Source organism: Arvicola amphibius, chromosome 6, assembly GCF_903992535.2.
Source record: "Arvicola amphibius chromosome 6, mArvAmp1.2, whole genome shotgun sequence".
In the NCBI taxonomy this organism is placed as follows: domain Eukaryota; kingdom Metazoa; phylum Chordata; class Mammalia; order Rodentia; family Cricetidae; genus Arvicola; species Arvicola amphibius.
The window spans coordinates 97,641,676-97,656,785 of record NC_052052.2 but is presented as its reverse complement, the minus strand read 5'-3'; the positions used below and the strand labels follow the sequence as shown (position 1 = coordinate 97,656,785).

General features: G+C 44.2%; 1 protein-coding gene across 1 annotated transcript in view; it reads left to right on the top strand.

The window, feature by feature from the left end:
• The first annotated feature begins 872 nt into the window (after positions 1–872).
• The window catches only part of Mrc1 (mannose receptor C-type 1), a 91,260-nt gene continuing 77,022 nt past the window's right edge, over positions 873–15,110 (top strand). Inside the window, exons 1-2 of the mRNA XM_038333709.1 lie at positions 873–1,098; positions 11,305–11,706. Of these exons, the coding sequence (XP_038189637.1) occupies positions 1,038–1,098; positions 11,305–11,706 (463 nt within the window). The 5' untranslated portion in view covers positions 873–1,037. The remainder of the gene's footprint in view (positions 1,099–11,304; positions 11,707–15,110) is intronic.

Here is a 15,110-nt window from a genome sequence, read left to right as displayed (position 1 = left end):
CCTTTTCAAAATATTCTTAACTCTTGTTGTAGTCCTGGGGGAAAAGATCGGGGTATATAGGTCGGTAGGCATGGTGCTCAGTAAACGATCCTGTAATAGAACGCCACTCTCATTAAATCAAGCCAGGTTTGCATTTGCAAGTAAGAGGTCCTTCTGTCTTCAAACTCAAGGGGACTGTGGTGGTTGAGGCGGGGCTACAAACTGATCGCAAAGCTTTCGCCACTGTTTCCTCCGGCTTTCTAGAGAAAGGCTTCTGGAACTTCATCTCCTGGCCTCACTGAGATTGTATCTTTGAATTAATTTCTCTTTCATTTTTCTTCTAGCAACAAGAGACACACCTTTGATCCTATATAAGGTGTGTGTGTGTGTGTGTGTGTGTGTGTGTGTGTGTGTGTGTGTGTGGCGGGATGGTGGGTTGGGCTGGTGGCGGCGTGGGGGGGGGTTTCTATGACTGAATGCAGAGAGGATTGAGAACCGGGGCGGGGGGAGGGGAGGGGAGGCAGTTTTACATTTTTGGGAAATGCTTCTGTCCTTTCCAGTGTGGTCCCTTTCTGACTTTAGAATTGAGTCTGGGAGCCTCCACAGCTGCCTCCTTCAGATTTCAATTTCCCCACCCAGGTAATACATACACACACACTGCCCAGCACTTGAGGAGCACTCCGCATGCTCAGCTGGGTTGCCTCTCCCTCCCACAGACCAGGCCCAGCTCCTCACTTCACCCCACATCCTGTGCTCACTCCTCTCCTACACATGTGCCTCTCTCCCCTTCCCCCTGCGCCTTAGCTTACGAAGCAAAGTTGTAACTTTGAATTCCTGTTTTTCTAACCGCCCCCATGTGACAGGATATCTCTCAATTGGAGGGTTTTCCTAAATTCAGGAGTCCTTTAAAAGGGACAGCTTCCTCTGTCCTCCTCTTCAGCCGGGCAGCTCCCAGAACCTGGACTAGGTAGAGGTGCATCGGGGAGACCTGGCCGTGTTCTTTCTTGTTTCTTCTCCCCTCCCTTCCATCAGTGGAAGACAAGGGTACACACTGGGCCATGAGGCTTCCCCTCTTCCTGGCTTTTATCTCTGTCATCCCCGTCGCTGTTCAACTATTGGGTAAGTCTGTTCTGAGGTCGGGGCTTTGCGCATCTTTTGTCTGGAGTTGATGCTTAGAGACCTGTGCACATCAGGAAGGGGGACTGGAGCACATTGTTCTCACAGTACCTGTGGTTTTACCAGACCGCCGGTCAAGCCTGCATCTGGCCTTGGCCTTGCAGCCAGTGTGGGAGTCAAGGGAGAGCCAGGCAATGCTGTCACCCTCCAGTGCCAGAAGTTGCCTAGGCTGAAATCCCCCTGTCCTCCTGTGGGTATCTCTCAGGTCTGGTTATTTCTATCTGATTTGTGCAATGGCTTCTTGTTTCGTGGTTTGCCTTACTTCATTTTATGCCATTGCCATCCATGCCCAGCAATACCCTCCGAGCATCTCTGGCAGGAGAAGGGGAAGTTGTTTCCCCTCATCTGAGATGCAAAAGGATGAGGAGGGGGAATTGGCCTTGAAGAGGGACTCTGTGATTCTCACACTTGACTTTGTGTGTAAAGATCTTCATTTTTGACTTTTCAATTTAACTATTTTATATGTTTTATATCCCGACCACAACCTTCCCTCCCTCCTCTGCTCCCACTGTCGTCCCCCCTCCTCCCCTCTGCCCTCTCTCATTCTTTCCTCCTCCATATTCACTGAGAAAAGGATAGGCCTTCCCAAATCACCTAGAACCAGAAAGAAAAACATGGTATATGCTCACTCATAAGTGGATATTAGCTGGAAAATAAAGGATAATCATGCTACATTCCACAGACAAAGAGAGGTTAGGTAACAAAGAATGCCCAGTGGGGTGGGAGGGAGGGAAGACACATGAATGAAGACATTCAATATTTTGATTGCTAGAAAGTCCATCCTTATCTGTATCCAAAATTGTTCAGACTGTCTCAGAAGTGGATGTGTTCAATGCTCAAGTCTGATGGTGATTGACGTGTCTGTAGGAACTGATCAGGGCTCGTTAGATGCTCAAAGGCCTTGCTAAATCTGTATTTCTCTGAACTCTTAAGCATTAGAATGGAAGGGCCTGGGAGAGTTTCCACTCCCAGGTCTATTTTGAGACTATTTTGGCTTCTTATCGCCCTTTATTTCCATCAGACAACTAATGATTGCTGGACACAGTTTGTACCCTTGGTCTTTGCCCATGTCCTGCTGTGAAACCAGTGCTGGAATTTCTCTAGGGAGCTGTTTGATAAAGTTTTCCTCAATTTTTCTTAAGAATGTTTTTCTCCTTGAGATAGCAGGATGCCTCCCTAATCCCTTTCTCTGTGGGCACAGATATGGGACAGAATATGAGGTCCTGCCAGTCTCTGGGCACAGATCCTGGGACAGAGTGTCCTGCAGGTTTCTTTGTGGGCGTAGATATGGGAGTATGGAGTGTGAGATCCTGCAAGACTCTCTAGAGAATAAAGAAACCAAACAAAAAGTCCCCACTGAGCTCCTTCCCATTGACTTTGAGCTCCCCATACATTGCAGCAAGGATTATCTAACTCACCCACATGGTTTTATGTTATGGTAAGAAGTCAAGGGGGCCTGAAAGAGCAAGAGTTGAAAGTGAGTGGCATGCTGGGTTGGCTTCCACCTGCTGAACAGACCTTCTAGGCATCTGACTGCCCACGCCTATCGCCATCACCAGAATGCATCCTTTCCAAGGTAGCGCTGGTGCTAATGACTCATGATGCTGAGGCTTTTCTCTCATGCCATGACTTCTTCTCGTTTTTTGAAGCTTGGGCTTCCCATCATGTGACACCCTGCTTTGCTGTGTTCTGAGATCTGGGAAGGTGCCCTGATGTTGCTAGCTTCTCTTCCCAGTTTTGCTTATATGGCCTCAGGACGACAGAACCACGATGAGATTATTTACTCATGGGAGGAGGGGTCAGCAAGTGTTTTATGTTTTGTGGTCTCCTATAAACAAGTTGTTGAGTTTACCAGCACATCATAGCCCACGAGCCTAACTTACCAAACTATATTTCTCTGCTTAGTCCAAATTCAGTTCCCAACAGCTCTCACAATGTCTCCACTATGATTATGACTGCACAATACGTACTGAGGCTTAAACACTGGCAATAATACTCGAGACAGCAGGCAGGCCAGAAGCAAAGAGGACAAAACATAGCCAGCCTGTCAGTGGCATCAGCACACAGGTGCAGAAAGTGGTACTGGGGTGGGATGTTTCCTTGGGGATGAAGAAAATGTTCTGGGTCATGGGGTAGCAAGGCGATCATCCCATGGGTCTTGCAAGGTAATGGGGAACTAGGAAAGGGGATCCTGAGAACTCAAGTGTCCTTTAATTGGCTGTCAACTAAGCAAGTTTCCTGATCTTACCCTTTGGGACTTAGTGTATTGGTACCACAAGAAAGTAAGACAAACACAGCAAGCGCTTAGGCCAGAGATGGCTCAATAAGTAAAGGTGTTTGCGGCTAGGCCTGGCTACTTGGATTTGATTCCTGAGACCCACATTGTGGGATGGCTTCTGATCTCCACATGAGTTGTATGGCATACTCAACACAGAACTGCAATAATACAATACAAACTTTTTTGAAATAAACGAATAAACAGCAAAAAGAGGGTGAGGCATGACTTTACAGCAGAGTGCAAGCCTAGAATCCCCTAGTGAGGGACTGAAAATCACAGGCTCTGGAGTAACACAAGAATATCTGGATCTAGAAGGGAAGCAACTCAGTTGTGGCACTGACACGGACATCGTGCTAGAACATTTTCCTTCGAGTGTATCCTACTTCAGTTTCTCCATCTAATGGCCGGAAAGGAGTGATGCCAACTGTCATGTTATTGCAGTATCCATTCTCCCCGTCGCCCTCGAAATCTTTGATTTCACTTTAAACACATCTTGTGAAGCATGGATGCTTAACTTTCTTTATTTCCTTGAGTTCAACATAGAATAAAACCAGCCTCATTCTCCATGTTCCTATTTGTTTGCTACTGTGATCTTTTCCACAGATTACACAGACTTCATGTCTGAAAGCCCATTTTCTCTTATCCTGGGAACAGATATGTAGGTTAGATTGATGTTAGTTAAGCATGATTTTTATTACATTTTAATTTATTCATTATGTCTGTTTGTGTCTGTGTGTGGGCTTGGTCTTGCCATGGCATTCATGTGAAGGTCAGAAGACAAATTTCAGGATTTGGTTCATTTTTTTTTTCTACCCTGAGGGTCCCAGGGATCAAACTCAGGTCCTCAGAATTGGTAGCAAGTCTTTTACCCACTAAACTATGTGGCCAGTCCTATAACTTTAAATTTTAATTTGTAGGTGTTATGTATATAATATATAGGCACACACATATAGAATTATAATATGTACTATATAGAACATTTCATATATGGTTATATACAATATGTGTATATCTATTCATTCATGTATATACTATACATATAGGGGGCATGTGAATACTATACACACACATATATAACTATATATGATGATATAAAACATAACACACATATGTGTACTAATGTGTACAACTAATGGAGCCAAAGCATAACATGGAGCTGGAGGCGATAGTTTCATGCAGAGGGAAGTGAGACATGTTTTAGACCTGAAAGACATCTAGACTTTGACGAGTAAGTGGGTTTCGGAGGTCAGTGAGCCAGCGATACCTAGCTCCTACATATTGCTTTCTGGCACTGAGGCCGAGAGGTGGCATCATTTCTCAGCTGGCCTGTTCTGGTCAGGAAAGAAATGTGAGATTCTAAAGAACAGAACAGTAAAAGGTGGTCTTAGATATGTGGGTTTACATCAACAGTTTTTTCCTTTCCAAGAGGGGAGAAGGGAATCCATATTTATGGAGTTTTCTGAAGGAAGAATGACTCAGGGAGTATTAATCCTATTTCACAGATGACGAGATTGAGGTAGAAAGGGTGAATTTAACTACGGCAACACAGGATGCCACAGGCCCTCCAAAATACCCTTTGTGGACGACATGACCTTCTCCAAACGTCCACTGTCTTTCAGTTCAACTGTCCCTTTGCCTGGCTGCTTCATCAGCTCTTTTTTTGTTTGTTAGTTTCCAGTTTCATCCTGTTCTGAACCATTTCACACCCCATTCGAGCCTGTTTTCTTCACACTCCTGATGAGGAAGGAGCGTGAGCATTCATGGAGTCATTCCTGCCTCAGGCACTGTTCTAGGCACTTCAGATGGTCTCATTTACTCTTGCAGACCCAGTAGATGCTGTGGTTCACTCTCGTTTCAATAGATTGAAAGCACAGAAAACTAAGACACTTAGCAAAGTCACACAGCAAGTGAACAGTGGACTCTTCATTTTCTGCTGACAAAGTGCTAAACTCTGGCTGCTTACTGGGTGATAGATACACAAGGTGAATCGTTCAGTACGACTGTATGTAGGAAAAAACAGTACGCAGAGGCAATTTCTTACCTGCAGGTGTTTATTGTCCCTAAGCTGGGGATCAGGCTACTGTTGGGAAGCTGGTGGGTTAGGAGACAGTGGAGCCTGAAGGGACAGCACTGTCTGAAGGGATGGCTTCAGGACGCAGCTGGAACAATGGATCATAGGGCGGTGGAGAAGCCTCCTTCCTCTATGATAGGACTTTGTAACAGGGAAAGTGTAGAAGTTACCCTTTTAGAGAAATGAGAAGGGTACTAGAAAATGTCTTGCCTTCTTTTCCCCCCTTTGAATTCAGAATCAATTATGTTACCACAATTATGCCTCTCCAAGTGACCACAGGGACTGAGATGAATTAGTAATCTCTGAGATGTGCTAGTGAATGAATCAAGACTCGAAGTGAAGACTAAAACTGTTTCCTTTCACCGCGGTTGAGCCCCAGTCGCCGCCCCTCCCCACTTCCAGCCTGCCATTCTGTGTAGCTGAGGGGCACGGTAAGCATTTCCCGCTGGATTTTAGTGTTGGGGAGGTGACATGGCACTGTAAGCTTCAACTTCACTTCCTGAGGGTGACAGACATACTGTCTATCCTCAATCTGGAGTCCCGCAGAAGATGACGTTGCGTAGCTGTGATTTTATTGGGAAGCCGTCTCAGGAAACACTACCCAGGCAAATAGGGAAGTGTGATGGGAAGGAAAAGCATGCATTGATGCCGCTGACCACTGTGAGGAGTTCAGATTTGCAGTGGGGCTCTGGGTGACGCTGCCATCGGACCCCCACTGTCCTCCAGAATTTACAGCACCAGGGCTTCTATTCCTCCCCATCAGTCACAGGGAATACACTCCTTACAGGCGATGTGGATCTGACCCACCAGATCTGCCCTGTGTACACATCCTGGTCATAAAATGTCCACAGGCAGAGAGGTAGTCCTGACATTTTGGGATTTGTGGCACTGTGTGGACCATTGCAGAAGGTGAGAAATAAAGGGGCTTCTGATAATACCTTTTCCAGAGTCCTTTTCTATCCTCTACTAATCCGGCTTCTCTCTGTCTTCCAGTTTTCCTATGTGTGTTAGTGTCAATATTTTACTTGACAGAGAAAATCTAGAAGTATATTAGGGGAATATAGTGCATTATATTTCCATTCCTGAATACACCCCCTTTAGGACTATATTTCTTTGCTGGTAGATTTTGACATTTATTCCTTTGTTTAATATTATAGAGTAATTTTAAAACATGCCTAGAAGAAAACTCACACCTTATTGGATACTTAGTTTTCTGCTACACACATGCTTGCCCTGGAATTTAGGTTGAGGACAGAGGACAACTTGTGGAAAACAATTCTCCCCTTCCATCATGTGGATTCCAGGGATCAAACTCAGGTAGCCAGTCTTGGATGCAGACAACTTTGCCCATTTCGCTCATCTGTTTGGTTCCTCTTAAGTTGTTATTATTGTTGTTGTTGTTTTATCTGAGATATTGGATTGAAACTTACTGTTAATTTTCAAAATATATTTTTACATGTACTTACTTTTGGTCCTTGAAAGGACCACAGCAGCCATGTTTCCTTGGCGTGGGGAAGGAAGGAATGTCTTTGGATTCTTCATATTGTCATTAGTGCAACACTCTGCACAGGAGACGTTTGCCAAGTATTCATTGAAAAGTGGGTGAGAAATATAAAGATGAAAGGAGAGTCCTGCAATGTTTATAAGTTCCAAGTGTGTAGGTATTAAATAAAATCTTCAGATATCCCGGTGCATAGTGAGATTGCAGAGAAACGAACCCAGCTGTCCTTCTGTCCCTATGTGGCGTTTCTGTTACAAAAACATAACTTGTATGGACAAATATTAGAATGTTTACAAATGCGTTCCACTGCTATCCTTAGAAATGGCAGCGATGCCCTAAGCTGACTTTTGGCTGAGGTCTTAAACGTCCTTTTGGAGGAAGATGTATGACTTGTTCAGCCAGAAGCGTTTGACAGGGACAATGGTGAAAGAGAAATGCCACCGGCCATTGGGAGAAGCAAGTGTGTGTTTCTGTCAGCACGTTTTGATAGCAAGCATTTCCTCGCATTGTCCAATGGCAGCAACATCCCACTTGCTCCGCTTCTAGCAGCAAAGCAGAAGCACGGAAAACAAGCTCAGATAAGTGTACATTTTAGGAGCAACTCAGCCAGCGCTCTTTGCAAAAGTCCAGTTGCTTATAGATGTGTGTGTGTGGGGGGGAGGGATAAGCTTGCAGGGAAAACACGCTTGTAAACCGGTTCCATAATCATGAATCCATTGTTGAATAATAGCTTGTCTGAGTAAAAAACACTTCAGTTATAAGCAGTCATTCATTTAACTAATGTTTATTGGAAAATTATGTTTCCTGAAGAAAGATGGATAGTATTGAACCAGAGAGGCCAGATCCTCCTCATGGGGTTTATAATATTGCAAAAGCAGACACAGTGAGAATAAGTAAACAAGGTTAGGTGCTACCTGCCTGTTATCTCAGTCCTTGGAAGATAGAGGCAGGAGGGTCAGAAGTTCACGATCTGCCTCTGTGCCATAGAGAATTCAAGGCTAGCTTGTGTCAGAAATCCCCAACCCCCACAAAGCTCACAAATAAAAGGAGAGCATATACTGCAAGAAGGTTGTAGGTATCATAAAAAAAAGAGAGGAGTAAAATGAGTGGAGGTGGCCAGCTCATGGAGGGACTGACACTTGAGCTGGGACTATGAAGTGGCTAAAATAGCAACCAGCCAGGAGTGCTGAGTCACAGAAAGGCTCAGCGCTGGCGGTGGTAAGTGTCGGTGAGGGGCCATGGGCTGAATGATGAGGAGCGAGGAGTGAGAGGTGTCAGGGCTGGATGGTTCACTGTCCAGGGATCTGCTTTGTGAAAGTCAGGTGCCTTCCTCCTGGGCTCAGTGGTTTCAGACCTGAAGGGATTTTTGCCCTTAGAAAATCAACCTTGGTTGTGAGCCCAGTCTTTAATGACTGAGCCATCCCTTTTTGTTGGGTGGTGGTGGTGCATGCCACTCGGAAGGCAGAGACAGGTGCATCTCTGTGAGTTTGAGGCCAGTCTGGTCTACAGAGTGAGTTCCAGGACAGACTCTAAACATACAGAGAAACCTTGTCTCACAAAACAGCTAAAAAGTAAGAAAACCAGCTTTTTAATTAGAAACAAAGTTTTCTCCCAAGACCTTAAGACATAAAAGAAACAAAAGTATTGTCTAAACCAAGAAGCACTCAACCAGAATAATGCATGGAGGGCGCTCCACCAAGGAGACAGCAGGAATAGACAGAATCCCACTCTTCCATGTAGTTCAGTAGATTCAACAACCATTATGTTGAGGAAGGCTTTGCTGTATAGAGACATGTCAATGTCATCTCCTCAAAGGAGCCTAGGTCATCAGAAGTCCTCTGCTTCCATGATTCCACTCCAGAAAGAGCCGAGAGTGGAGCAGGACCATGAGAGTAACAGCAATATCAGAGAGACAAGAACGGAGGAGGGAATGGATGTTGCGCTTCTCCCTCATTTTCCCCACAGATTGCACACAGAATCTGTAGGGGTGGATATGGGAGGGAGGAAGGAAGAGAGAGGGAAGGAGGGAAAGGAGGAGAGGGAGAGAGAGCTGAGAAGCTAGGGTGACTAGTGGATTTAGGCTTGTAAATCTGGGTGCATGATGAAGCATTGAGAAAGAAAATGCTAGATGTTGGTTCCTGCCCTGGCTGTTTTTTTCCCCCTTCCCAACTTGGCATAGGCTAGAATTATTTGGAAAGAGGAACCTCGTTTGAGGAACTGCCTCCATCAGCTTGCCTGTAGGCAAGTCTGTAAGGCATTTTCTTGATTAATGATTGATATGGGAAGGCCCAGATCACTGGGGTTGTTCTGACCCTGGGCAGGTGGCATGGGCTGTATACAGCAGGCTGAGCAAGTCAAAGGGAGCAAGTCAGTAAGCGTTGTTTCTCTGCTCTGGTTCCTTCCTTGACTTCCCCAGATGATGGAGTGTGCCCTAAGAGTTGTAAGCTGAGATGGACCCTTTCCTCACCAAGCTGCTTTTGGTGATGATGTTTTTACCACAGCTATGGAAACCTAACTAGACAGATCACAAAAACACTACTGTAACTGGAGTGAGGTTCAGGTGAACTACAGATGAAAATCGGGCACATAAAAGTAAATCTCCCTGAAGGAAGGCCATATTCCTTGTATAGACTTTCCTGTCCTTCCCCATCAATGAATGACTGTCTCCTGGTTTGCTTTGTCTCTGAAATGGGGTTTTAAAAAGGCCAGTCAGTAGTCAAAGCAGAATGACTGAAATCTGAAGTGAAAGATCAGTGCGGGTTACTGCTGAGACTATACTGAGAGCAGTTTGGGGAAGTGGAGGGCAAGACCAGTTAGGAAAACACGCGGGAAGAGCTAAAGCTAAAGGAACACTCTCAGTCTGCTTTAAATGAGAGGAGGTTGACTAGCATTTGTGTATGCTAAATGCTCTTTGTAGTTTTTAAAAATCTTTTATTTTCTTATTTTCTGTGTTTTACCACAGGCAAAGCACCCTACTTTTAAAAAATTTTAATTTTCTTGAGGAAGAAAGTAACTTACCTTGTCGCACTAACTCATGGGCAGCAACAAAGTGGAGTCAGGTGTGGGAAGGAGCTCAACTAACAGGTGACTCAGGTGTGGCGTATGTAAGGGACAGTTGTTGACTCCAGAGAAGCAAATGGTAGCCGATGTTCTGGAGCTATGTTTTACGTATTTATAACATACAGCACATACAGCATTTATGACGTAAAGCACATGTAACATTTCTAATATATAACATATTGATGACATGTAGCACCCCAGAAGAGAGTGGCAAGAATTAGGAACATGGATGCGAAGAGGCAGGGAGTCTTCTCCAGTGTGGGCATGGAGAGAGGAGCGAGTGTGCCAGGAGACAATGGCCTTTTGAGGCCATGACTCATTATGGGCTTTTAGTCAAAAGTCCGAGACTTGACCTCAGAGTGTAGGTGAAGCCAACTGCCCTGGGGAGTTGAGAACAGGAAACAGAATTGCTATTTGAAAATGATCTGGAAATAGGGAGGGACACTCCTGATTGCTGCTGTTCCCACTCCCTCTCCCACTTTCCCTCCTCCTTCCCCCCTTCAGCCCCAGAATGGTTTAGTTAAGAATAACTGAGATCATTTTTTTTCAGATTCTCAGAAACCCACAACCTTACCAGCTTATTTGGAAAAACACTGTACAAAGTGGATAGAAGAAATTTAAGAATATGTTACAAGGAGTGGTTAATGTATATTTCTGTCAAATATCAATCTTTTATTTTTTCCTTGTATAGTCTTTAAAAGTAAACAGAAAAGAAACAACTTGACATGAATCCATATAGAAGGAAATTCATGCTTACCAATTCTTTTTTTTTTTTTTTGATTTTTTTTTCACCAAAGGAAGTCCCATTTGACCACAGATCACTATGGAAGATGAGCCAAAGCTACCCAAACTCATTTCCTACGAGGTTCTTCCTCAAGTCTGTCTGTCCAGCTTCCAGGAGGGAGAGAAGCACCCCAAGACAGTTACCTCTGCCAGTTTCCCTGGAACTATACCTCTCTAGGGAAACAAAAGTCTGGGAACTTTTGTCTTAAAATATTGCCCTCGTTATGTGAACATACTTTTTTTTTTTTTTTTTTTTTTTTGGTTTTTCGAGACAGGGTTTCCCTGTAGTTCCTAGAGCCTGTCCTGGAACTAGCTCTTGTAGACCAGGCTGGCCTCGAACTCAGAGATCCGCCTGCCTCTGCCTCCCGAGTGCTGGGATTAAAGGCGTGCGCCACCACCGCCCGGCTTTATGTGAACATACTTAATCATCATGTTTTCTTTCATTTTTCTGAACAGACACGAGGCAATTTTTAATCTACAATGAAGATCACAAGCGCTGTGTGGATGCTCTCAGTGCCAGCTCGGTGCAGACCTCAAGTTGCAACCCAGAAGCCGAGTCCCAGAAATTCCGCTGGGTGTCGGAATCACAGATTATGAGTGTCTCTTTCAAATTATGCTTGGGCGTGTCGTCAAAAACCGACTGGGCCTCAGTCACTCTGTATGCCTGTGACTCGAAAAGCGAATTTCAGAAATGGGAGTGCAAAAATGACACGCTCTTTGGACTCAAGGGCACAGAGTTATATTTTAATTATGGCAACAGGCAAGAAAAGAATATCAAACTTTACAAGGGTTCCGGTTTGTGGAGCAGATGGAAGGTGTACGGAACCACAGATGATTTGTGCTCAAGGGGTTATGAAGGTAAGGGCTCAGAGGGCGTCATCCTTATGTCAACTGTCTTTCTGTCTCCTTGTGTGATGCTGAAGGAAATACGTGTGCCCTACTGTGGTCTGTACAAGAAACAGTAAGTCATCACTGTGAGCTTTTGAATTATGCTGTGTTCTAGATGGACTTAAAGGTGAATAAGTGTGAGAAAATATCCTTAGTAACTATCAGTTATTGGTAATTCATAGGAAATATGACTTTGAGCGCCTTTATATTACCTACTTTTAAGCCATGTGTTATAGTTTTCAGAAGTAGTTCATTGTGGTCTTTGACTCAAGCCTTCTGTTTGACATTGAGACTGTCCCATTAGCGCTAATGAGGCTTTTCCTTACCTCCAGGTAAGGTTAGGAACTCTCTGGAAAAATGATCCCAAGGACATTCTTTACTTCAGATCACCTGAAATGAAGCTCTGAGTGTTTCTGGTTATTTTGTCATGCTGTGGTATTTGGAGACAATAATCATTCTGAATTATTCAAGCTGAAGAACTGGCTCATGAATTAGTGGGCATATCTAGTCACCTGCCTTAGATAAAGGCGGCCTGAGCAAGGAGGGCAATTTCATTATATGAAGTCAATTCCTTGAGCCTTCAAAGGGGAAAGATAGTCAGAATTTTTAGCCTCCCCTTGTCTTGGTCAAATTTCATTCACTTTGAATCAGACAGCCAATCAAGACAATTCAAAAGAGCCTCAAACCTTTTTAGGAAGGCTTCTCTCTTGAGCCAGATGATGCCACAGCCCCATTTCACAGGTGGATACTTGGCTAGTATGAGGCATTATCTCGAACAGCTTCAAGGTTGGAGGAAGAAGAGGCCTTTGGGGACTGCTGGGGCTGCGGACATGGGTTGGACTTCGCTTATCACAGTGATACAGCCCAGGAACCCAGTTCCCTGCAAAGAGGCTATTTGTCTGCTTTCTGTCATCTAAAGAGAAGAGGAGCTGAGAAATTGAAGTTGTTGAGGGTGGAGTTCAGAAAAGAGCTGTTTCCAGGCATTATTATATTGAACGTGATATAAACTTAGAAACTCCGAAAGAGGCAAGCCAAGCAATGCCACCTTCCAAGGGAAACACAACAGAAAACTCAAAGGGCAAGATAAGCTTGCTCAGACTTGATTGTGTCAAATTCGAAAAAGGGGTCAACTGTCAAGTTGAGGAATTCAGTTTGAGGATAATACTGTTAGAGGTCACCTCTTTGAACTTATCTGTTTCCTTCTTTTTTCACAGTCCTGGGGGTTAAATCTAAGGCTGCACACATTCTGGGCATGCGCTCTCCTGCTGAGCTTTGCTTTCAGTCTTTCAGTTCTTTCCCCCCACCCCCAAGACAGGGTTTCTCTGTAGCTTTAGAGCCTGTCCTGGAACTAGCTCTTGTAGACCAGGCTGGCCTCGAACTCACAGAGATCCGCCTGCCTCTGCCTCCTGAGCGCTGGGATTAAAGGTGTGCTCCACCACCACCTGGCTGCTTTCAGTTCTTTTAGGCTTTGCTTTTAATTTTGAGGTAGGGTCTCACTAGGTTGCCCAGGCTGGCCTTGAACTCACTAGGTTGCCCAGGCTGGCCTTGAATGTGCTCCTTAGCCCAGGTAACATTAAACTTGAAGTCTTCTTGCCTCAGTCTCCTGAGTAGCTGGGATTACAGTCCTGTATCACCAAGCCTGTTTATTTTATAGTACAGTAGTCGGTTACTATCTTTCTGTTCTGCCAGTTGCTTTGAGGCAAATGTGCATAATACTTAGGGGAGCAATCATCACACTAATGTGTTTAAGAAACATCTGGTAAGATTATTTAAATGTACACTTTAGAAGCTCAATCCCACACCCAGATTCTAGGTTAGTACACAGGGATGACACAGGAGTCTTTGAATTATTTTTATGAAGAATTGCGTGATAGTTTTGTAGATGGCCCACCAGCTACCTTTTGCCAACACTTTGATGATCTTTCAACATATAAAATAATCTTGCTGAAGAGCCTAGGCCCTCAAAATGACTTTAATTTGGAAACAATTAAGTTGTGTGTGGGGGGGGGAGGGAGAGGGAGAGGGAGAGGGAGAGGGAGAGGGAGAGGGAGAGGGAGAGGGAGAGGGAGAGGGAGAGAGAGAGAGAGAGAGAGAGAGAGAGAGAGAGAGAGAGAGAGAGAGAGAGAGAGAGAGAGAGAGAGAGAGAATGTGTGTGTTTGAATGTAGTATCTGTCTTGAAGAGGTGTCTGATCCCATGGACTTGAGTTTAGACAGTTGTGAGTTTAGAACTGATATGGTTCGAGTCCTCTGCCAGAACACTGCCTGCTTTTAACTGCTGAGTCATCTTTCCAGCTCTAGAGTTACCTTTAAATTGATTTAATACGGTATAGGCTAAAATTGTAGATACCATATTATTGAAAAACTGCTTGATGTTAGAGATTGTTTTAGAAAAATGGTATTGTAGATTTGGATGATTTAAAGGGTTATCTGGAAGTTTGTGCCCTAAAGGGAGCATGAATTTGATGGCAGTTTTGTGCTTCTTTAGTGAAGTGGGCAGGGTGGAGTTTGGTTCTTAGGACCTCTTTCGAACCTATTTTTGAATAAATATCTTTTTTTTGAAAGAGCCCCCTCTGACTGGCATCTATAAATGCAGTAAGAGAATGTATTCTCTGACTTACTGAGGCATGCACTGGTCCTGTGGTTCCCATGGACTTCCTTTATGGGAAGGGAAAGGGATTCCTTGACCCTGAGAGTTGGCCCAATTCTTAATGAATCCAGCATGTTCCTCAAACAAACTTAAGATGGGAAGATTGGTCCTGGGGCTGGAGAGATAGTTCAGTGGTAAAGACACTTGCAGCCAAGCCCGATGACCTGAGTTCAGTTCCTTAAACCCACATGGTGGATGGAGAGAGCCTATCCCACAAGTTACCCTCTCACTTCCTTGTGCACCCTGACACACAATGCTCCATTGCACCTCACTAAAAAAAAAAAAAAAAAAAAAAGAAAGAAAGAAAGAACAGGTTCTCTCGGTGCCTCACCATCTAGAATGTATTATATATGTATACAATGTTGCCATCAGAAAATACAATAGTAATAGATGTGAAGACACAGCAGGTCATCTCAGCATCCAGGAGCTGCAGACAGGCCACCTCTGCGAGTTCAAGACCAGTTTATTTTCCATAGAAAATTACAGGTCTGTCAGAACTACATAGTAAAAGCCTGCCTCAAACAAGACAAAGCAAAGCCAAAACAATGCAACACAAAACAAACTCCTTCCCCCAAGACAAAAACAAAAGTAGGAAGAAAACGGAGAATATGTAACTGGGAAATTGGAAAAAAAAAAAAAAAAAACAACAGCAAAAATCAGAGGTCTAGTTTGGTACCAAAATTTTTCAAAATAGAATTTTTATTTTAGCTTGGAAGCTGCATACTTT